This window comes from Rhinichthys klamathensis, unplaced genomic scaffold, assembly GCF_029890125.1.
Source record: "Rhinichthys klamathensis goyatoka isolate OS25496 unplaced genomic scaffold, OSU_Roscu_1.1 h1tg000321l_1, whole genome shotgun sequence".
Classification (NCBI taxonomy): Eukaryota; Metazoa; Chordata; class Actinopteri; order Cypriniformes; family Leuciscidae; genus Rhinichthys; species Rhinichthys klamathensis.
The window spans coordinates 962,904-987,939 of NW_026606837.1; the positions used below are offsets into that span (position 1 = coordinate 962,904).

The following is a 25,036-nucleotide window of genomic DNA, read 5'->3' on the forward strand; positions in this document are numbered from 1 at the left end:
TGTTGTGGGAGCAGGATGTAGTCAAAGTGGTAGCATTAGGAAAACTGATATCGGCTTGGCATTTATCTCAGTCTCTTAGGGATTAGTCGGTGTATTGGAAAGATCTTAGGCAGGTATAATTTACTTTCTAGTTGATGTTAACCTATTCAAGCTTTTAACTAATCTTTTAAGAGTGATTATGAGCTGAACTGAGAGAAAGATTCCTAAAAAAATCCTATTGGTTTGCTAAGATACACAGACCAAATCTGGTTATTTCATTATTTGCATAGTCTAAAGTTGTTCTATATAATGTCACATACGCATTATTTAGTTTTGATAAGTACAATAGTGGTGTTAGGCAGTGATCTCCATCTGAAATATTGCACAAACGGGAATTGTGGATGCTTATCAAAAGCTCCCACATTTGTTCATGTATAACTGGCTCTTATTTTTAGACTTTGTTTCACAAAAGAAAAATAAATTGTTTTATCTCTAAAGATAACGGCGTACCTCAGCTGGACAAATCCTGGGAGTGTTTTCTTTTTTGAAATCACAAATTCTTGACACAAAAGGTTTTGGAAGAGATAAGTCTTGATGCTCGAGTCTCCAAGCGTCCTTAGTTTTGTTTGGGGATGTATATATGGATGGATATTTAATAGTTGTGAAGAAATTCTGAACAGGCTGCTTTTTACCTTGTAAAAACATTTGGCTTGATATTTGTTCCTGTTCCTGATCTTTTTTTTATTTTATTTTTTGAGGTCCGATACAGGAGCTCTTGGTGGATTGTTGTTCTTTCGGGAGGCATAATGTGGACTTTGTGCTGTGGCTGTTCTGAAGCAGACCACAATCTCCTGCCTCAGATACTTCAGGGTATCAGCTTTAGCTTATCTCACTGTTGGCTTACTCCTAGAATATGGCCCACTTCTTATAGTACTGTATATATATGCAGACACAAATTTATGTTTACCTAGTTACAGCAGGGTGCAAAAGTTTTATCTAATTTAAAAGCATTTTTACCATTCTCCTACATCGCTTATAAAGAGCAGACTTAAAATGTATCTATTTAGTAAACGACAAGCACATCAAGCAATAAAAATCTCTGGATGAGAGTCCGAAATAAGGACTGGTGGGACGTTGTACTTCACAGACGATGACTGGAAGGAGAATTTTAGAATGACACGACAGCCATTAGATATTTTATACAGACTGTTTCAGTTTTCAATCCGATCAAGTTTACATGTCCTCTCAATCGTACTAGAAAAGGTTTAAACCACTCCTTATAATCTGAATTAACTTTATTGGGATTTGGCAAATTCATTCTGATTGACGTGGTTATATATGTGACTTTTTTTTTTCTCGACTGTGCTACAAGTCCAATTACAATCAGAATATTAGGGTCCTTGTTTATACTTTCCACATACAAAAATCCAAATTCCATTCCTACCCCTAAAATATTGACGTTTTTAAAAACTAATTGTAAAACTTTGTTCAGATTTCCTTTATTTGTATATATATATATATATATATATATTAGATTTCATTACTTTTTTTATTTAGGGGTAGTAGACCTATTTGGACATAGTGTAGCCTACAACAAACACAATCGTACATTACAGACCACAATCATACTCTACAGAACAATCTCTTCCGACACAAACCTCAACAGAATGGGCTTTATGAATATACTTTAATGGATTTTCATGCAGATACAGTACACAACATAGCTTTCCCTTCACCCAGATTAATTTACAGTAGCTGTTTCTTATACCGTGTACTTAATATAACAACCAAAGACCACCCAGCATTTGAAAACCGATTAAAAAAAACAATCACAGAGGGCCTTATAGAGCTTCATACAGTATCTGTATTTGTTTCGTCTGCGAGGAGGCACAGACTGACATACCTGTGTTGAGAGATTGCTCTTTGAGCCACACGCCAAAAACTCTGTTCAAGAACTCACAGCCTAGTGTTAAACTCCAAAAAAGCAAAAAAAAAACAGATCTATCATCATCTCAAAACAGGAGATTGTCAGCACCCTTTAGCCTGAACTGCAATTACAATGATAAAACTTGCTGTCTAACTATCATTGGTGTAAAATGGCTTGAAATATCCGGTTTGAAGTGTTTACTGCAGAAATTCCCTCATCTCAAATTTGGAATGGCCTCTTTCAGGAGTCTGTTGGCTTTGATGGATCCTTTGTCTATTGTTTTTAGGTTATATTAACTGTTTGTCCTGGCAACTGCTCATAACATCACTGTAAATTATGTCATATTGCTGTGGGGTTTCATTTCAACGTCAGATTAATTGATCTTAACCTCTTTTTTTTTTGTCTTACAGCCTCTTTAATAATGCTCAAAAAACCTTTTTATTGACACCAGAAATGTTTGTTTTACCTCTTATTACACCAAAGAACCATTTTGGTTCGTCACCAAGAGAGATGAACAAGAATGTGCACCATTCATTCAGGGCTTGAGCACTAACCTTTGACCTTTGCTGAGAGGCTTTTACGCAATCCTCCACCATAAAGTCCCTCTATTAATGCAGACTAAAAGGGGAGAGCACAATTGAATGGGGGAATGGAGGGTTTATTGCAATAAGCTGTGATTGTGTTTGGCTCTGTGTAGATTGGGCATCTTACAGCTGCTCCGTGTCATGTTTTTTTTTCCCGTGCCCTTTATGGAGCCTTTCCTCTGCCCTAAAATAACAGGCCCAATAAAGAAACCCTCAACAAGTTCTATTCCAAATTATAAAGGCTGTTTATAACCTTGCCAGGCGTTTTGGCTGAAATGAAAATAATGTTTTAATGGCTTTATTTGGCAGTTACACCTAAATGAGGGTTTTTCATTCAGTGTGGGTTCGAAATTAATCCATCTTTCTATATTGGGTTATAAAAGCAGAACCTGCTAAACGGAAGAGGCACTGTGTTGTTAATTTTGCTTTTGTCTAAACTGTAAATACAGTAATATAGCAAAAAATGTCTTGTTGACAGTTCAAGAAATGTGTCCTGTACACATTTTGTGAATACTTTAAGTTGGTGGCGCGTCCCTCCCCACTTGATCGGATGAATGGCTGTCTTTGTTTGTCACTATGGTGTTAACAGGTTATTCTGACCCCTTGGAGTGCAGTGTTGGTTTAGAGTTACCCCTCCTTAGGTTAACACGGGCTGACGTTACTCCATTCATTCAAGTTTACGACTCCAGTGATGGCTCTGGAACCCCTCGGAGGGCGACTGCTCTGACAGGTGCCAGTGCACCCTATGTGGTCATTAAAAGTGTTTACACTCTATTAGGCTTCGTTCGTTCATTCTGTCTGTCGTTCGTTCGTTCTTTCTTTCTGTCGTTCATTCTATTGTCAATCTATTCTATCTGTCTGTCTGTCAAAAAAACAAAAACAAGTAATGACAAAAATATTTTTGGAGGATTTTTTTATAAGTGTTCCATTCATAACATAAGAAAATACAATTTGGCATAATATTATAATTACTGTAAGTTAAATGTCAAAGGAACAAAATTCATAATGCTGGCTGTGTAAATGTTCCTTTTAACATCCAGTCGTCATTTACTCTACATGTGCGATTTAATATGCACCATATGTGCCTATAATATTACTAACCATAGACTATAGCTTTGCCATTTTATTTTGTGACTCACCACTCAGATATTCTCTTATAATGTTATAAGGCCATTTATTAAAAGCCATAATCTATTTGACGGCATCTAATGAATAGGCACTCTCTCCCTGTCTTTTGATATCAATACTTGTTCTCCATGAAATAACCAATAATATTATAATCAATGATATTGCCTGCCAAAACCTTCAATATTACCGTCTTACCTTTTATGCCATTGTTTGTTGAAAACGCCATGATAAAAATTTAGAATTAGAAGTTTATGCGCATATTAATCAGAAGAACACGTATTTCGGTGAAAATTCAGCTTTGATCACAGGAATAAATTACACTTTACTATATATTCACACAGAAAACAGCTGATTTACACTGGAATAATATTTAATACTATAACTGATATTTGTTGTATTTTTAATCAAATAAGCGCAGCCATTGTTAGCAGAAGAGAATTCTTTTAAAAGTATTTAAAATCGTACCGACCCCAAACTTTTGAACGGTAGTGTATATATTTTTTTTTTTATAATTTGTCTAAATCTATGACCATTGACAGTATATTTGAAATATTATGTATAAAAGGAGCTGTCATTGACAGTAATTTTATTTTGTCTAAATTTGTTTTTATTGACAATATCTTTCAATATTTTTTTTACATCTGTATTCATTTAAACATTTTTTTTTATATTTTGTCTTAAACTCAGCATTTAATATATATTATTGTAAAAAATAATTAGTGTATTAATCAATCAGATATTCACTGTGAGACAAACTCTGCCCATTTTCAGAGACTTTTCTTAAAAAACTTGACTTGTAAATTAATGAGTGTTGTGTAGATGCCCAGTCTATGACATCACACTAAGAATGGCACATTAGTTTCCAGACATCTACACCCTTAGACACACGTGAGGAGATCACCTGGCAAAGCCTTTATCGGACAACCCTTTATTGTGTTATCGAATGAAAGTATGTACACGTCTGAAACGGCAGCGTGTCAGTCTAATTATAGTCCTGTTATACAGCAGCTTTGGTGTCTCGTGAGGGCCTGGAAACACAGTGGGCCCTTGTTACCGGTGGTCTCCAAATTAAATTTCCCATTCGTCTCTGTAACCCTTTCCCATAATTATGTAAATATGTTGTCTCTGTAACGTGTCCATATGATACTCAATAAAGTGTAAGGTTGAGGAACGTAATAGCTGGAAATGTTTTGAATTAAGCTTGTTGGCATCTGGCTAAATTTGACCGGTACGTATAACCACACCTGTGTTTTATTATTACAGGATCTGACAGAAAGAAGGGAAGAACAGATGAAGGGAAATAAGTAATGGTAGAGAGGAAAAGAAGTGGTAGAAGTGTTACAGAGAGCTTGAGATATAAGGGTCAAGGACTGTGAAACCTGGGGTGATATTAAGAACTTTGATATCCTTCCTCTAAACGTAACACACATTAAAAAATGTATGAGCTCTCAAAAGAGCTTTTTTTTCCCCTGAGCTCTCAAAAGTAGTATTCTGATTTGGCATGAGCTTATTTGTCAATCAAGAAAACACATTTCAGTGTTATCACTCTAAATCCAATATTAAGTCCTTGTTAAAAATTTCTGTCCTCATATTTTCCGATAGTTTTGACAACTGTCAACAGTGTTTTGAAGGTCGAGGAAACTAGGCTTAAAGATGACAACAGTTGTTAAACCATAAGAAGACAAAGATATTTTGACATTGTGTTGACTAGAAGAGGATTGAACCAACTGTTCTTTACTTTGTCTTTACTTTGTCTTTACTGTGTGTGTGTGTGTGTGTGTGTGTGTGTGTGTGTGTGTGTGTGTGTGTGTGTGTGTGTGTGTGTGTGTGTGTGTGTGTGTGTGTGAATAAAATAGAAATAGAAATAAACCGTTTAGTTCAGTTAGACAACTTATGCTACAATGCTATGCTCCAGAGCAGTCGCAGCAGGAGTCAGATTTCACTTATCACGTAGCGGAGTAAGGAGAGATGACTGACAAGAATATCTTTTCTTTTAAAATGTGTGGTCAGTACAGCCTTTCCTTATACACAGAGTAGGCGTGATCACGAATACGAAAGCTAAAGTGAAAGGGAAAAGCGAGCGCTCATTCATATCTCCAAATGCTGTGTAAACAATTTCATCAAGTTTGTGTACAACTCATTTGCTGTATTTGAATTGTATTTGTATTCTGTTGCAATGGTAATATTATCCACATGCTAGTACCGTAAAACTTCAAATAATAGCCCGGGCTTTTATTTTCCCAAATCGCCGAACTGCACCGGCTTGTATTTGAGACAGGCGTCTATATGAGACAGGCCTTTAATTTAGTATTGAGATGTTGTTCATTGAGTGTAGGCCTAGAGATAACGATCCAAATAGCAGAGCAGTTAACGGACGCTCTGAGATAAAGTGAATTCAAACTGCAGACTAAGCAACGATTGTATTTAATTGTACAGTAGGCCTACAATCATAACATAGTACAGACATGATCTTAATGTCCTTAAACATAACAATATTGCTGGCCATAAACTGACAAAGTGCACGTCCGGTGTGCCATACCTCGAGTTGTCATAGACGCGGCTTTCTTGCGCTAACAGCTCCTGCCCAGATGCGCAGGGCTCTCTTGCGTGCACAATCTGCACCATAGAACTGGCTTAAACAGACGATCTGACGAGTTTTAGAAGATTAAATACAAACCGAAACAAAAAAACTGACCAGTCCTCTATTTGAGACCGGCCTTTATTTATCCAAACCTGCAGCCACACCAGGCGTGTAAAAGAGACAGGCGTCTATTTGGGACTCGGCTATTATTTGAAGTTTTACGGTATGCAAGGTTTTGATTGGCATCTTTATGGCCACAGTCCAATGAGAGTTTTCATGGCTAATTTTGTTAGCGTTGAAGCCAGAGCGCCTAGCATGTGTTTTCAAGCAGTCACTGTGGTTTACATTAGCCTGCTTCGTTGTGTATTGGAGACTTTAGCTGCTCAGTGAGGCCAAAGCTCTACATTATACAAGTTAACCAAGCCTGAAAGTCCATTCAAAATTGTTGCTTAGATGTTTAGTGTGGCTTGAATGTTTTGTTGCATATATTTTGGCCTCAGACACAATGAGGAACCTTTCGAGGGCACTTTCTGATTCTTTTGATGTTTGATTCAAAATAAGTACCTTGCACCACCGAAGCCAAGACATCTCCAGGCCGTTTTTACCTTCAAATCCTTAGTAACACTTGGCATGTGCATTAGCCCTGATAGCTAATATATGCATGCCTTTCTCCTGAATAACCCAAACAATATGGTGCCTTTCTGATATACCGTTTTATGCAAGTGTGTTCCCAGTCTCCGGTGCCAAACAGTTAGGCTTTTGAGTCACAATGACTTTGGCAAAGCAAGTGAGAATCGAAAGTAACCCAGATAATAATAGATGTTATATTATGGAGAGGCTTATCAGTGCAAAATATAGACCAGTACTTAATTTGAGTTACGGGGAACTTTCAGCAAACATATTCTGGCTAGGGATGCTAACCGATGACCGTTTGACCGATGGTTGACCGTCTCAACGTTAACCGATCAAAGTTGTCGGTAGTCGGTTAAAAAAAAAAAAGTGATCTCTAAATTAGGCTATCATAGACAGTGGACTAAACGCTACTACAGTTAGCCATCTCATTCCAAGATATTTTTGTGTGAAGTGAACAAATGCCTCACACTCAATTTCATAACTCGCCTGTTTGTACTTAATAAACCAATAAAAACATTTGGCGCGAGGTCACAGCGTTTGGGTTCGCGCGCTCACAAGGTTTGTGAAAAGTAAAGGCTACAGGCTAAAACACTCGAGGTTAGAGCCAGGGCAGACGACAGGATAAAGCGTGTAAAGAAACGTAGTGTGTGGGACCATTTCACCAAAAAGAATGACACAGTAAGTTGCATCTTGTGTGATACAGTGCTTAAATACAGTAGTAATACTGTAAAAATATATTACATTTCAGTGGTAACAGATAAGGTGATGATGATCATCATCTTTCTTTATTATTATTAGCACTACCTCAAACTAAAGTGGCGTCTCTTCGGAGCTGTCATTTTCTTAAATGAGCCGCGGCAATGTTTCAAATGAGCTTCTAACGCTAGACTAACGCCTTTATTTTTAACGCGATCACCTTGTACCCAAACCATTTCAAAACTAAGGAGCCATTTGTCCTCCGATTACATACAAGCTCCGCGGCGCCGCGTTTGCGGGACTCATGTTTCGCGCTGTAGGGGATTTAAAAAAAGTGACGTGAGTGGAAGCGCGGCGCCGGGGCAGTGTGTGTGTGTGTGAGCGGGAGGCAGAGAGAGATGCGACAGAGTTGCGAAATTGCAGGCGCGGCTGGAAATGGCTGTTATTTCAAATAGCGTGGCATATTTTAAACTAATCGGTTAACCGGTTTCAACCGGCTAATGAGGCTTGGTGGTCGGTCAAGAAATTTTTTAGTTTTCGCCATCCCTACTGGCATTCGCCACCTTAATGAAGGCCTGTCTCTTTTTAAACTTTCTCACGTGGGTGTAAGCAAGTACAGTACTAAGTGGTCGATGCCAAGGCTTGACAAAAAAATCTTCCCTCATCTATTAATTTACAAGGAATGGCCCTGCAAGTAGTCAAATCTGAGGAGACATCTCTTTAGAAATGCTTTCTCGCTTTGAGCAAAGCCACCATTTTGTGGACTTATGAGATTGTATACCTTCCATATAACATGAGAAAAGGAAGTTAGACCATTACCAAAAACCTGACTAAGAACATCCAGAAATTGCTAATTCAACGCAGTCTTTGAAACACTTCAAGAGATGTTTGCGTGTCTTTGTGTGTGTCTACTCCCATAGTTTGTTCCTGGCCCCTTTATATCTCTGACCTGGGTGGGTAACATAAGGAAAGCACCTGTGCCGGCCCCTCCTAAGCAGACTAATAGGGGACCATCCGGGGCCCCTGATTACCATCCCTTGGGGGGGCAAGAACTCGGCCAACCAGCAAAACCATTCCCCATGTCTATTTTTTATGAAACGTGGCAAGAAGGAAATGTCCTCCTCATTTATACCTAAAGGATTCAGTTTTTATTGTAATTTACTGCAAAGGTCACTGCGTGGGTCCAAATCTCAGAGATCTCTAGAGTTTGGATCCAGAGCTGCTGCTCGGCCATCTACGTTTGTAAAATGACTCCGCTGATGAAAAGTTATGGCCTTGCAGATATCCGACCCTCCCAAGCATCTGCCTCACTGTGTTATCAAGAGATTCTCTGCGCCCCTTTGCATTGAATTGATGTGACTTTTTCGATGACAGAACCCTCATCAACACGACATCTGATGGATTAAAAAGGCTTCATTTGGGACACAGTCTTCATATCCTGTGACATTTCTAATTTCCCTCAAAAAATGAGAACCTCTTTAACCTCTTTAGTATGTAAGAAAATTGGCTGTGGCAGAAATGGGAAAAATAACAGGGTGAAAGGGAAGAAAAGGGGAATTTGAATTTGAATAGAGACGATGGAACACAAATACAGCTGGGATTCCAGGTGTTAAGATCATTTCTATTAAATGTTTTTGTTATTTTGGGAATCTCTATGTACACAGTGGAGTTCAAATGATATTATATTAATACTCTTTATTTTTTTAATGTATTATTATTTTGTATAATAATTTTTATATATTTATGTAAGTACGTTGAGTTATATTTTATTATATTTGTTATTATAGAATATTATTATTTAATTTTGCATGTTAAAATAGGGAATGCTGGTAGATGGACAGTCTCAAGCATCCCAAGTCTTATGTTAGCCTCAAATTTTGACAGGAAAATGGAAAAAGTTACTTTCTGCCATATGAATTTGCTATAGCGCCACATTTGCACGCTATTAAGTTTGACCAATATGTTAAAAATGTTCAAGTCGTGACCCAACTCATTCCAGAGCTTCTCATGTTACTGGGACATCAAGATATGTTCGTTTGCTGTAGTATCCCATGCACCTTTTCAAACCTGCACTTGGAAAACCACCTGTCTTTTATCCACAACCAATTTGGCCATTTCATTTATGTGGCTATTCCCATCCATGGAAGAAATTCAAGAACCTTGGTTGAGTCGAGTCTGGAGAATGTGCGGTAGGAGTCTAGAGCACCTATATAGCAGTATGAATGATCCTATATCGTTTTCATTCGTACACACAGCATGCATCCACAACTTTAGTGTTATTCTCAGATGACAGTTATTCTCTAATTCCAATACCAGCATCAAAAACAAACAGAACACCTCAGGCAAACAACAACCCATAGAACCACAAGGGAAAAAAGGCAACACCTTGAATCCTCATATTTTTTATAATTCAGTAGCTTACACATACTTTCAAATGACCCTGCACTATAATGTTTATCGAAATCCTCACCAAGGTTTAAATCACAGCAGATACCTCCGTCATTACACTAACAACACATCATTCACCCATGATTCACTTTGCTCTGTCTGTCAGCACCCGCTTTGATTTAAAACTGTGCAGAGCGAAAGAAAAACTAAATATACTGTCGTGTCAGTCTCTCTCTTCTCTTTCATACATTTTTAAATCTCTATTTGCGAGAACCCAGTGCCACCCGCTGCACTGTTTGTTGCTTCAACTTGTCAGCAAGTCAGGCTGTCGTTTTTAATTAACCGACGTGCCGATCCGTGCAGGGCCAAGTTCCCCAAGACGCAACTACTGTCTTCGCCGATGGCACGTTTTTCGGTCTTCTGGATATTTATTTGTTTGTCCTCGAGCTTAGGGAGGGGAAAAGGGCAGTTGTTTGCTTAAAAATACTTTATGTCCAGGTTTATACTTTAATCTATCTCAGCGCTCTTTGCCAAAAGCAGTTCACAAACGCTGCAACTCAAGCTACGGTGTAATGTGAAGCACACAGGGGAAAGAGGAGCACGCATACCTCCGTCACGCAGCACGCCAGCGTTGGGCTCGTGGGCCAGATGTGCTCGGCTATTAAACACATGTAGCAAAAATTGTAAGGATGAACAAAGCCAGTAATGAAATCAAATGTCCATGCCAAATGCCTTTGACTTGCAAGATTGCAGGAGCAGATTTCTTTTCCCGTAATGCTTTGTAGGGGCAGGCTGCCCGAGGGAGTGGGTGGGTGATTATTAATGACTACTAGTTGAATTATCGACATGCTACTTCAGTTTTTTTTTTTTTACGGTGTAAAACATATCTTTCCTTTTGTCCGTTTATATGCTCGTATATGTGTGAATAAAAAGGGATTTTGTTGTTTATGTGATATGAGAAGGGTTGGCGTGCAGATGGAGGAGGCACTCACAATGGTACTCTAGGACACACACACTGACGCAAGCCTACAGTCGAAACAATTACGATGTGCCCCTTTCGATCCAATGATGTCACGATTCCGCTCTTCCTTGAGCTTCCTATCGGGTTTCAGATCAACACCCTTGGCTGCATTTCAGGTCTCAGTTTTGGAAGAATTACAATCCTTGAATGAATACACACACAAATGCTCCGTTCTAAAACTAGTGATATGCCTGCTGAGACAGTATTATAAGGCATCATGGGCCAATTTTTTTGGCTAAATACTAAGGCAGCGCCACATATGTCCTTCACCGAAAAACCAATCCCATAATGCATTGTGATGAGCTCAGTGAAATAAATCCAAGATGGCAGAAAAAGTATATCAAATAAATATAAATCTACACTAACGTTCAAAGGTTTGGGGTCAGTAAGATTTTTTTTTAATACTTTTGAAGTCTCTTATGCTCACCTAGGCTGCATTTGTTGAATCCATAATACAGTAAAAACAGTAATATTGTGAAATGATTTGCAATTTACAATAATTTTGTATTTTAATAAAATTTTAAATTTATTTTATTCCTGTGATGACAGCTGAATTTTCAGCATCATTACTCCAGTCTTCAGTGTCACATGATCCTTCAGAAATCATTTTAATATGTTGATTTCTTATTATTGTCAATGTTGAAAACAGTTGTGCTGCTTAATAATTTTGTGTAAACAGTGATGCATTTTGTTTTAGGATTTTTTTTATAAGTAGAAAGTTCAAAAGAACAGTATTTCTTTGAAATGCATGAACATTTTGTAAATGAAATTTTTGATTGGTAGTGTATTTGATTCCATTAATTAAAAGTAAAAAATGTGTGATTAAAAATTTATTTATAATAGTTTTTGTTCCAAAAACTAGTGTGCTGCATGCTGCCTACTAAGGGAGCATTATAACCACCATGTAATCTTATACGTGACTGATATATAATATCACTTTATCAAATATCACTTTGCGTTGAAGACTAAACACACAAGTGATTCAATAAAGCTTTATGTTTGCATTTCGCTAAGCTTACAGTATGCTACTCTAATGAACATAAAAACACATTTACACTTACAAATATCTCATTTTAATTACACTAAGCTATTTTTATTGAAGCTCTTCTACATTGAATGAACTATATTTCTAAACAAGATTTCTTTGTGCTTATTACATTTTTTTCACAATACATTCTGGATTTTTTTTTTTTTTTTTTTTTTTTTTTTGGAGAAACTTGCAATGCTGCATTAAAATTTGACCAAAACTAGTTATCTTCTGCCTGCAAAGCAAGCATTTTTCAGGTTTTGGAACAGACCTATAGACTCCTCATCAGGGAAGCTCATCAGGCAAACCGATAATGATCGTCTTCTTCACCACAGAGTGAAAGCCACGTTTCCTAGCATTAGTGACGGTTCGTAAAAACATTCACGCCGAGTCAACGCTTTACGAGGGGGTCGGATTGGATTGTGTGTTTGGCTGTTCAACCATGTCCGTCCTACTTCATTTTCAGTTTCACTTTTCTGGAAACTCTCACCGACTTTTGGGTTTAATCTAATCAGTATCTTTGTCAGAGAAACACTGAACAAATATGGTTTTAGGCCGTCGGCCAGGCATAAGTGGTACACCCCGTTCTGATTCTAATACGGAATGCTGTTGCTGTTGGCACATACATCCAAAGTCCTTTTTCCTTTTGGTCCACATGCGGATCCCAGCACATGGTCATCTGGTCAAAGCCAGAGGTGTACTTTTATCCATGAATGAATAAGGCTGTTAGTTCTGTGCGGAATTGACCATTTCATCACCAGCGGAGACTTGGAACTGTGCCCTCTATAAAGAAACAAAAGGTAGATCCCAGGGGTTCTTTTGTTGAAAAGAAACTACACATATTCACACTCACAGTGATGTCAAGTTGCTCTAGGGAGGCAAACAGAAATAGCACAATGAATACAAAGACTTGGGTATTGAAATGATGTTATACTGCTACTAACGTTACGATATTTGCACAATACACATGACTGACAAATAGGCATCACATTAATTTTGTTAGTTTGTTAATGTTAAAACCATGTCTATGCAATTCAAATACATTAAGCCCTAAATATTTTTTGAATTTATATTGGTGCCGTATCGGCCAATTTTATGTTGAGTTTTACCATTATGGTTGATAATGGATATATATTGATAATGTATATGTAACATGCTCATTTCCCCAATTTCTGTCCAGTATTATGAAATAAACAGTCCTTTTTTTTTTGGCCTGTAGCAGAGCACTAGCGAACTAATGGAAATGGCTTTTGCTCCATGTTGTAATTAGTTAACACCTACTCCATTTCCCAAAGTATTTCTGTCTCTCATTTTCTCTCTCACCCCTGGTATCCCTATTGAATTCTTGGCCTGTAGGAGTGTGATCGTGGCAGCAGTATCAGTTGTAATTGAAATCACATGCGGATCATCTATCACAGTGTTATTATGATTGATCAGGTTTTATGAAGACATACAGAGGGTGCTGCCATACGGCCAGATAAACCAGATGTTTGTCAAGGAGTGTCCTTAATGCATTAGTTGCCCTTGAGACCTCATGCACTTGCTTTTCAATTCAAATAAATTGACTGCTATTGTTGCGTTTCACCTCCAAGCCAAAAGGGGTGCTGTGATTTTCTAAAAATATTGTTACTTTTACTGTTACTTGTTTAATTCTCGCTTACTGTTGGGGGACTGTTTGGATTTTGGCTCTTGGGAAAGACAGTTTTGTCAATGCCATAGTCCAGGAAGGAAGTATGTTTTTTAAGGAGAGCAAGAGAAAATCTTGCTTTTTGGGGAAGAGTTGTGGGTTTTTTCCCCCCTCCTGTCTTTCATTAGTTCCAGATGTGTGCCATTTCTCTCTCTCTCACTTCCTTTTTCTTATCTTTGTCTTTTTTCCCCTCCTACATCCCATCCCCATCTGTACACACACACTCACGCTGTATTATTGTGGTTGTTGTAGTGTGTGTTGATGTTAACATGTCAGAGAACAATGATGGCCAGTGTATTAGACTGAGCGATTGTACTTGTTAGGTCCACAGATCAGTCTAGTATTTATTTTGACTAAACATCTTTCATCTCTTATAAATTAATGTGTATTTTATATATATATATATATATATATATATATATATATATATATATATATATATATATATATATATATATATATATATATATATATATATATAAAATGCCTGCACAGCTCTAGGACTGCTTTCACTCTTTAAAAAATTCTCTTTTTTTTTATGACCCCATCTTTATTAAATATTAATTTGAAACTTAAGAGAACCAGGAGCTGGTTAATGTCTCCTGTCAGTGGTTCTGCAGCATGCAGACTAAATAACTTAAACATCTGCAGATGGAAATCCTTTGTGTGTGTGTGCGCAGTATGTTCACCTGTGGGGTAATGCATTAACCTGCTGCACTAGCTGATGGCATGATGCCCAGGTGATGCAATATAGTGACTGTATACTCATCGTTCAGACAGGTGATGATGGTTGTAACAAACATATTTCCTCTGTGTTTCTCATTCTACAGTTGAGGTACCAGCATGGGCTCTCCACCCCAGACCTACGTCAGACTTTACCCAACCTCAAAAACTTCCTAGAGCATGGACTACTTGTAAGATGGTGAGTTATATAACATTATTATTGGTGTTTGCTAAGCTGTGGACATAAAGTATACCTCAATTTGTGATCAGACTTATTTTTTGTGTGGTGGTGGGTGATAAAACTGGCAAAAAATATACTTATTTTAAACGAGGGACCCAAGCCATCTAATGACTAGAATGTTATAGAGGCTTGGGAGTGGGCTCTTTTGACTTGGCAGTAACCAAGTAACCACCTAGCAAAAACCCAGAACATCATAACAACGGCATAGCAACATTCTGGCAACTACTGTAGTTATATATATATCTTTGAACAGCACTGACCTTTTTTTTCTCTTATATTTATATTTTTCATAATTCCTGTTTTTCTACAGAAAATGTAAAAATATCCATAACATGTATAATTATTTTAATTTTTCTATTTATATTTGTACTTATATTTTTCAGAAAATATAAAAATATTTGATTTATATGTTTTTCTATATTGTCTTAATTTTTAATGTAAAAATAATATTCATATTTTTTATATTTTCTTTTCATATTTGTACTTTGATTTTTCAGAAAATGTAAACATATTCTTTGTTCATTTTCATATTTTCTTTACATATTTAGTCATATTTTCCCTAGAAAATTTTAAATATTACTTATATTCATATAAATTTTCAGAAAATGTGAAAATCTTGTTTTTATTAATGCCTAGCAAGAAGCTATTTTTATGATTGTTTTCGAACTGGTAAATCATTGTATCTAAAAGGTTTATAAAGAGAACATTTGCTTTCTAAATCTGGAAACTGTTGATATGCACTATGATTTACCGCTGAAGTAACCTAGCCAGCTTGAGAAAGCAACAAAATTAGCATTTTTTACAACAGTAATGATACAAATTCCCAAGTGTATCCCTTTAAAACCAATGGCAGTCAAAAACACACCGTTAAAAAAGCCTGCTTTGGATCTCTCCAGCTCTTTCTTGGTTCAGTGATAGATAAACCATCTATCTGAACGTTAATTTAATAATCTGTGTTTTGAAAGGAAGGAGGCCAGTGTAAGTAAAATGCTTCAGTAACCCCCACCCCGCCCCAAAAGTAAATGTTTAATGGATTGTGGAAACGCTTAAGATGGAAAAGATGAAAGTATGACCTTTTGACCTTTTGAACTGTACAGAGTGGCAGGAAGTAAAGGAGGAAGTGGAAGTCCGGTGAACAGGCGGTTGCGCCGCATGGCTAAGCGAACCTGGAGGGCAGTCATGTTGACTCGACGGTACGCTTAGAACCGTGAAAGAGCAGTTTCCGTCTCCCCTGGGGAGGGGGGACCGTATACCCAAACACAAAACTGCAGAACATTCCTTTCGACATCTTCCTTATACGGCCCCGCAGCCGTAAACCATAACTTACAGCACATTGAGACCCTCTAAGAATCATGTTACGTTATACAGATTGGCGGTCTGCTAGCGTTGACTCCTGAGTGAGTCAAACACGAGGTCTAGACTCGTTCTCCAGCGCAGGAAGCAACTCTCTGGATCCAGAGCTGAAATATGAAACATAGAGTAAATGGATTCTTTTATTTTCCGTTTGTTGCAGACTGCTTTTATTACCCTTGCATCCACTTCCTCTCCTACACTCCCTCCCCTCTCAGTTTAGATAATGTTTCCAGGGCAGGGGCCAGAGATGTGAATTATCGACGCATAAAAATCTGCGTCAGGGCAGCTGCAGGAGGTCCTTAGAGGGAAAAAGAAGGGAATCGCAGAGAAAGCACGGGAAGAAATGGGAATGGTGGGAGTACTGCGCAGGTGTACCATGAGAACTTCTGCGGATTCAGAGGAGTTCGTTTTGGGAAAATATGAAGATTTATTTTGCCCTTCTTCCTTAATCCCAATGGACGTTTATATAGTAAAGGGAGATGGTGGAGTTTTCGAGACAGGCTTAATGAAATTGTTTGATCTGTTCAAATTTGTTATAAAAGTTGACGGTAGGAACACATACATTGTACATTGTGTGTTCAGGAGTTTTGCACGTTGCATGTCTAACAACTGAATTTCTGAACAAGAGGTTATTAATATTTGATCCTTTGGCAGAACCGTTGGCTCAGATACCTGGACTCAGCATGCGTTTCAGCTCAATTTACAGACTGGACGATAAAGTAAAGCTCTTTTTTCAGGGAAAACTAACTGGTTCCAAGTTTTTCAGAATAGTTTTGGGAATACACTATTTGACACACCAAGTCTGAATGATAACACTGATCCATGATAATTTCCATTATGACATTGTTAGCATATTTATTTTGAATGGAACCAAAGTAAACTGTCAGTTTGGACATTGTCTGTCCTTTACAACCCAAAGTTCAAGGTGTTGTACTATTGTACTATTGTGTATCTGGGTGTCAATCTAAGGTCTTTTGTAACCTAATATGATGTTACCTAGGACCTTAATGCTGTGTTCCAATTGTTGGAATTTCCAACTTCCTATTTTGGAAAAAATGCAGCTAAACTCCACTCACATTAAAGTTGGACTCAATTTTTCCAACTTGGAAACTCTAGGAAACAAATTTTGCTGAGTTGCGTGTATGTGATGACATAAACATGGCAGCAACAAAGGAGTTATTTGGTAAATGGTGACTTAAAATGATCAAAATTATTAAAATAAAATGTATCAATTACTCAATTCCTACATTACAGAACTTTTTTAGCAAACTTTTGCTGAGAGAATTTAAAACACGGTAAATGATGCCTAGATGATGTACAGTATGAACAATGCTGCTTTGCTTCCTTTCACGTCACCCTTGACCCTTAATGGTAAGAGATCTAAAAAAAAAAAATGAATATCCCACATATGACTTGGGTTTTTGTTTTTTTCACATTAAAGTCGGCATGAAACGGAAGTTGTGATCGTCTTTTCTACCCTATTATGATGTATATATGAGTGAAATAGCTTCGAACTGGGCCTTGATTTTGTCAACCGGTAATCCATTGGATCATTGTGGTTTGCTATTGGTCGATCTCATGTGAGTGGTAGGTTGTCCCGCCCTCACGCCAGTAAACATGTCATCAAAGAAGAGAAGAGATGTCGCTGCAAGTGGGAGAGGAAGTTATTTTGATTAAAGATTATGCAGGCACATTAAATTACATTTGTAAAAACACTGCAATCTTCCATAAAAAAAAAAGATTTGTCAATTTGATTTCATGGTGACTTTAAAAATGTCACATTAAATAATGTTTGCTCAAGTTAAAGTCTATTAGAAATGGCTGACCAACAAAGCCCATGCAGAATCTGTGGACTTTGCATTTTCTGATCTGCTTTTAAGGAAAATAGAACTTTGTAAATGACAGGCGCTCCTGTCTGTTGAGCTTTCTGTGGGTGCAAATTGTATGCGGATTGTGCCATATCTTTTAGTTTAGTCTAAAATGTTGACATGGCAGAGTCCTGTCGAACAAGCTCAGTCTGCTTATCTCACATCTCTAACTGATCCTTTCACCATCCTGTTGCTTTTTCCCATTCAAACACTGATTGTCAGCGAGATTCAGTCTTCGCTGCCTTCCTCTGGAGCCATAATCAGTTTCATGCGTTCTGGCGGTTTCCATTTGGAGCGGGAACAGTCTGAGATGCCAAGTAGGGAAGAAGAGCAAAACGATGAGAGAAAAAGTCACAGTTTAGAACAGTGGATGGAGTATAAGAAGAAACAGAGCGAAGATGGTGAAAGGCAGACGGGGGGTGCAAGACATGGTGCCGCTGTGTTAATGACGTGTCCTGCCGAGTTCAAACCGAATATGCGAAACATTCTCTTATTTATGGCGCAGGACTCTGGCAGCGCTTTAGAGGTCCTGCAGCCCCACTGTGGAGCTCTTGAGAACGGGTAAAGACAGGGAGGCGCAGGGGGGGGGCTGTGGAAGTGAAGGGGCTGATGTGACTCAACACCCCAGGATGGAAACTCTAGGGTGGGGTTGGAAGTTCTGAAGAATCTCCTGGAACTCTGGTGAAAGTGCAACACTAACAAACCATAAATCTTTATCTTTTTATCTTTTTCAACCCTTCTTGTTTTTCTTTGGTTAAAATCTAAACCCGCCCACCCAATTTAGCCTATAGCGCTGGCCCAAATTCACAAGCTCCACCCTACAGTAAGTCCTGTAACTTGGCACCATAGGGGGATTCTTTTCCATCCATTTTGGAACATGATTCATCAAGCAACTGTTTTATTATAGATTTTCACAACACGCTTTTGCTAATCCAGTATATAAATGGCTGTCAAATAGTTTGAAGGAAGGCCTGATTCATAACAAACAATGTTTTTAGATGTCCACCCATAGTAATCCCTTAATCCTGGGTAGGTACACTTAGAAATATAGGTCCTTTCAATGTTAAAATACCTTCTCTTATGCCAGTTTAATGTGCAAAGACAACTTTAAGTTAGCCAATCTTGGTTGAAACACACTGAAACACAGGTGTCTCACATAAAATTATACATTTATATGGACCATTCTACAGAATTGGTGCAAACTGCTGTCCCACAACCAAAAAACACATTTAAAAAGCATTTAAATATTAAAATGTTAGATGTTTACAAAGATCCTTCTATCATCTATTGAATCCCACAATAATATTCAAAATATCAGTAAGCTTAATATATATATATAAAATCATAATTTATTGAGTACTTTCAATTGGAAGGTGTTTGTCCCGAACCCTAACCCCTAAATTTAAACTTGTAAAAATTGTAGAAGAAATGTTGTTGTTTTTTTTACATTTTTTACATTGTTGTTTTTGAAAAAAATATCTTTTTGATTTCTTTTAAAAAGTGAAATAAAAAAAACAAACATTTATTTTATATTTTATTTTTAAATCATGAAACATTATGTAAAAAAATGTGTCCCGCATTTTCTTGTCACTACCAAAACAGTGTGTGTTTTAGTCCATTGGCTGAGACTGATTTAAACCACACCCCTACATTTTTTTTTTTTTACAAAGAAAGATTGGATTCAAAATACAACAAATCTTATAAATTAAACTTGAAATAGTGTTAAAATTGTAATAGTTATTGATTTACCTGTGAAAACTTTTATAAAAAACAATAGCAACAAAAAAGTTTTTTTACAAGGTAGATGTAAACAAAATATTAACAGGTCAATATAAGCCTTCTTATTAAATTATTCGGTGAGGAAAAATGTTCCAAAACTTTCTGAAAATACAATATAATAATTTAACTGCACAATTACTTGAAATGTGTACCTTGGATATTATACAATTAGCATACATACAAAATTTGTGGAAAAAGACACCATTTTTTCAAGACGTTTCCAACTCTGTATATGGGCCATTCTACAGAATTGGTTCAAAGTCAATGTACACACACACACACACACACACATATACTTTTATATATATATATATATATACGTTTTCATTTTTATTTCAGTTGCAGCTCACAAAAAAGTTATAGGTATTGAATCAGAGTGAAGAAAAATCTTGGAACTGTCCAGACAGATTTGCACAGTGGGATGAAGCTGTCTCTGTGAATAACATACTGATAGGTGTTTGTACTTACATCTGGTGGAGCGTCCCTCCATAATTCCATCAGCGTTCCTCCAGTGTTCCTTTATTCTTTACAATCCTCTCAGCCATCCCGCCAAGAAAGCATTCCGATTACAGAACCCGGTCGCCATGACAACTTTAGCCATCATCCTAAGTTTCCGGAAACAGTCTCCATAAAATCTCCAATCTCCATAACATGCAGGATCTTTGATCATTCCTGTCATCGTTTTGAAGCATCATTACTGGTGCATATCCAGACAGGGAATACAGGAAACAATTTGTCACCCCCATAAACAATGCATTTTTATGTCAATAGGTAAATTAGCGCAAAGGCATTTGTGCGATGCTGCTTGACTCTGAATGAAGACCAGCCCTTCTATAATCTGAAAAAGATGCTTCTCTCAGTTTCTCAGATCCAAAAAGAACAGAAAATGTCCTATTTCATTTTCCTAGTCATACCCTCAAGCGAATGAAGGAACGCTGCTCCTCTACATTTTCTAACTGAAATTACTATTTTTGATTACAATATTTTAATAGACAATTCAATTTTCAGTTATATTATTGTTTCAATGAAAAAAATTGTCAATTCTATTATTATAATTGCATAATAATATAATTGTCCATTTTTAGAATAGGCAATTATTATATAGTTATATCATTTTTTATAATTATAAAATGATGATACTCTTATGATTATTATTATCTGAATGTCTATGTATTTGTTAGTATGCTATTACGCGGACATATTTGCAGGGCCGTTAATGTAATGTTTGTAGAAGAGGTGTAAGGTCTTAAGCAAACATTATTCAAACTATCTTTTTTATTTATCGTCATCCTTTTTCATTTATTTTTACTTCTCACCCAACTGTGGAGAATTTGTGGTTTCCCAAATTCCTCCTGGGTAGTTTGAATCTGTTTCTCGTTCCAGAGTCTTTTTCACAATAATACACACACCTCTGCCGCCGTTATTCTTCCACAGCCCCTCCGGTTCGCTCTCGGACCACCACCCATCCTCACACAGGAAGCCCTGAGATGCGTTCCCTTCTCCCTGCCAATGCTCTGCTCTGCTCTTGGAGGGAGGGAGGGGAGGGGAGGGGTGGGGACAGCCTAATTGGCCCATATTGGCCCGTCGGTGTATGAATGAGAGAGTGAATGGGTGAATGTGAGGCAAATTGTAAAGCGCTTTGGTGGCCATTGGGTCAGTGAAAGCGCTATATAAATGCAGTCCATTTTACCATTTACCATATTAAAAGTCAAGTTTAAGTCCAACAGAAAAAAATGTGCTGCATGAAAAATATTATGACGGTTCTGGGAGATCAGTCTGGCATGCTTGAGCGCAAAAAGCCCCCTCTTCTGTCCCGACTCTACCGCACAGGCGATCTTTAGCCCCACACCATCCACCAGCACACACCGGCCCCTTGCTCTTGATTAAGGGTTGCGGTTTGACACATGTTTAGAGGAACTCATTTATAAGGGGAAGCACTGTGTAACAAATAGCCTCCTGCTCCAAACAAAAAATGCTTTATTTTTCCCTGCTAGGGGGGTATGACGTCTAAACACTTGGCTAGATGGAGCCCATATGTTTTACATATCTACGTAACACATGCATAAGTTGGTCGTATTAAGATATTTTAAAATAACCAGCTTTTTATTATAATCTGTAATCGTATATATAAATGATTTTAGTCTAAAGAGATGGAGTTCAACGACAATCAGAGGTCGTCTTTAGTTGACCATAGCCGACACGTTTTTGAACGCCACCCTAATGCTTTGCAGATACATCTGACTGCTGTTTTGAAATGCTATGGTTTTGCTCACGGTAACATTTCATTTGGAACATCTCTCTCAATTTCACATCTGAAAACTGGATCTAATTACGTTCTGAGCGGTCTGGAAGAGTGCAAGAAGAATAATTTGGGAAACTGAATATACGGTACACGACACGCCATGGCCAACCATTAGATGTTTGTTTTCAGTGAACTGATGAAGAATTTGGGAGCATGTTTCTTTGCTTATTATTGCGGTTGGACAACATCAAAGCTGCCATATAGCAATGGTTCCTGTCCAGACACACCACACAGGAATAAAACCGCATATTTCTCCACCACACATACTGTACGGCTTTGAGTGAATATCCTCACTGCTGTAATGAAGACACAAAAACATACGGACAATAGATTACATTGTATATCGCCTACAATTGAAAAATAAAATCAATGTGAAAGAAATAATACACCCATAAACATTTCAAACAGTATGTTATGTTTCAACAAGTGGTATTTAGTAAATCCAGTTTTTTTCTCTCAAGCAAATGTAAAGTCAATTTAAATGCATTGCATTGTGAGACTCACATTTTATGTGAGTGTTAACAGTTTATCTACATTTATCCATTTTAATCCATAACTGCTTAGTGAATTTTTATAATTGCTCTTTAGGTACACAAAAGATTCAAAAGATTGTGGTCTTTTTTTAAGTTTAAAAAAAAAACATTGCATTTATGCATTTATTTGATCAAAAATATAATAAAAACAGTAACAATGTGAAATACTATTACAATTCAAAATATCAATATATTTATCATTTTATTTTTCAGCATCATTCAGATTATTTTTCAGCATCATTACTCTAATATGCTGATTTGGTGGTCAAGAAACATTTCTTATTATTATCAAAGTTTAAAACGGTTTTGCTGCTTAATGTTCTTTTTTTTCAGGATTCTTTGATGAATGCAAATTCATTATTTAAAAATAAATATTTTTAACATTATCAATGTAAAACTTTTGAATGTATCTATGGGGTATTTTACCTTGAGCCTGACATGCTATTCATTTTTTGTTAATGTAAGATAACTAGACTGTTTTAGCATGTATAACTTTGCAGCTTGTTTCAGCTCTCTGTGAAAGCTCCTTGTGAAGAATGACTAATCTTATACAATTGTTTTACTTTCTAGATGTCATATTTCAGATGATGTATGTAGTCCAACAGCTGTGTGTGTTTTAGGGGGGTGCGAGTGTATTTGTTTGAGTGTGTGTGTGAGGTTGAGGATCAGAGACTCTTGCTGAGCTCTCCCAGGCTACGGATGTGTGTAAATGAATTATGAGATGATCCATCAGCAACAAAGAGCTCCACTGACATCAGCATCTTCACACTCTCGAGTTTCTTTCCCATCCCTCGATTTCTGGCTCTCCCTATTCTGAAGCGAATTAAAGGTGATGGAATATCATAACCGTGTGCCTCTGTTTCTGTTCTTCTCTCTCAGTGACAGGCACCATGTCTCCATGTCCATCCCCGTCCCTCTGAAGTCTCATCTCAGCGTTTCCACCGCATCCGAAGTGGGATTTCCGACCCTCTCCAGTTCACCTGAACGGGACGTCCAGAAGCGGTCTGGCTCAGATGCGGATAAACAGAAATACCGAACCCCTCCGCCTAGTTACAACACCACTATGGCACAACCTGATCCCATGACCACTCCGGAGATTCCATCAGCGCCGTCCACGGATCCCATGACCACTCTGGAGATTCCATCAGCGCCGTCAACGGAGATTGCGAGCGTGGAAGTAGGTAAGACTGTAGAAACTCATGGGGATGGAGAGACTGTTCCCGAGGCACATACGGAGAAACCTCTGGAAGTACCTACAGACATAGCCAGTACATTACTCTCTGACTCCTCACCTCAGCACGCAGGGGCCATGAACGGCTCGGCCGTGCCCAGCGGGGGTATGGGATTGGGTGTTGCGAGCAGAGGTGAGCTGTGCTGCTCCGTAGAGCAGGCGGAGGAGATTATGGGCACTGAAGCCACGGGGCTGGGATTGGGACTAGGATTAGGGTTGGGATTGGGAGGCGGCGCCAGACTGGACGATTACCCATGCATCCCGGTGGAGCACGCCATCGCAGTCGAGTGCGACGAACAGGTTTTGGGAGAGTTCGACGCCGCCGGGATCGAGGAGGTCTCGCGGCGCATCTATGCACTAGAGAACATGTCTAGCTTCCGACGGCCTCGGAAGAACTCTGAAAAATAACTGGGAGACAGGACGTGGCCCTGGAAAAACGGGTCAGAGAGTGACGGGTGTCCAAGTTGGTTGGTGACACAAGGCTGAGCCTGCGTAATATTTCACCCTGACTGCAACAAATATAGACATTACATAAAGAAATATATTATTATTAATATTGTTATAATACTCATTAATATTATTAGGAAATATCTGGAATATTGACCAATTTGCACTTCTCAAAGCATTTCTATAATCCTTTAAAGTGAAATAAAGAGAATGTTTGTGGTTGAAATGCGTGTTGGACGTCTTTCTGGGTAAATGGATGCGCAGTCTTAATGGGATAGTTCACCCAAAAATGAAAATTCTGTCATCATTTATTCGCCCTAATGTCGGTCCAAACATGTGTGACTTTCATTCCTCTGTGGAACACAAAAGAAGATATTTAGAAGAACTATTTTGGTCCATACAATAAAAGTCAACTGGATTCATCCAATGGTGTTTTTGGACCCAGTGTTTGACCAGTGTTGCAAACTTGTCACCTTTTGGTGAAAGGTGTGATTCATTTGACTCAGCACAGAACAAAATTGTCTGAGCACAGAATTTAGGACAGCCATAAATATTAGTAAACAGTACTTTTGACATAGTATTTAGTAAAATAAAATAATAATAATTATTATTAGTAAATCGTGGGAATGAATCGTTAATTCGTTGCCACGGTATACATATTTTTTCCCCCACAAGTCATGTGTGGGGCTTCGTACTTCAGTATATTCCTTTAATAGTTTGTTTAATTTGTACAGTTTAATTTAATAAAATAAAAAGATATAAATGGCAATACTAATATTTATTATCATTATAATATATTAATTTTGAACGGGTCCCAAAAAACCTAAGTTTGAATGTGGCCTGAGGCAATTAATGTAGAGATAAAAAAAAATAAAAACTATAAATGGTCTAGATTGAGTTTTTATATC

General features: G+C 37.7%; 2 protein-coding genes across 6 annotated transcripts in view; one reads left to right on the top strand and one right to left on the bottom strand.

Annotated features, from left to right (window-relative positions):
• Positions 1-24,354, top strand: part of uvrag (UV radiation resistance associated gene) — a 106,686-nt gene extending 82,332 nt beyond the window's left edge. The window contains exons 14-15 of the mRNA XM_056271541.1: positions 14,482-14,573; positions 23,330-24,354. Of these exons, the coding sequence (XP_056127516.1) occupies positions 14,482-14,573; positions 23,330-24,089 (852 nt within the window). The 3' untranslated portion in view covers positions 24,090-24,354. The remainder of the gene's footprint in view (positions 1-14,481; positions 14,574-23,329) is intronic.
• Positions 1-25,036, bottom strand: part of map6a (microtubule-associated protein 6a) — a 224,641-nt gene that overhangs the window by 138,850 nt on the left and 60,755 nt on the right. The window lies entirely within an intron of this gene.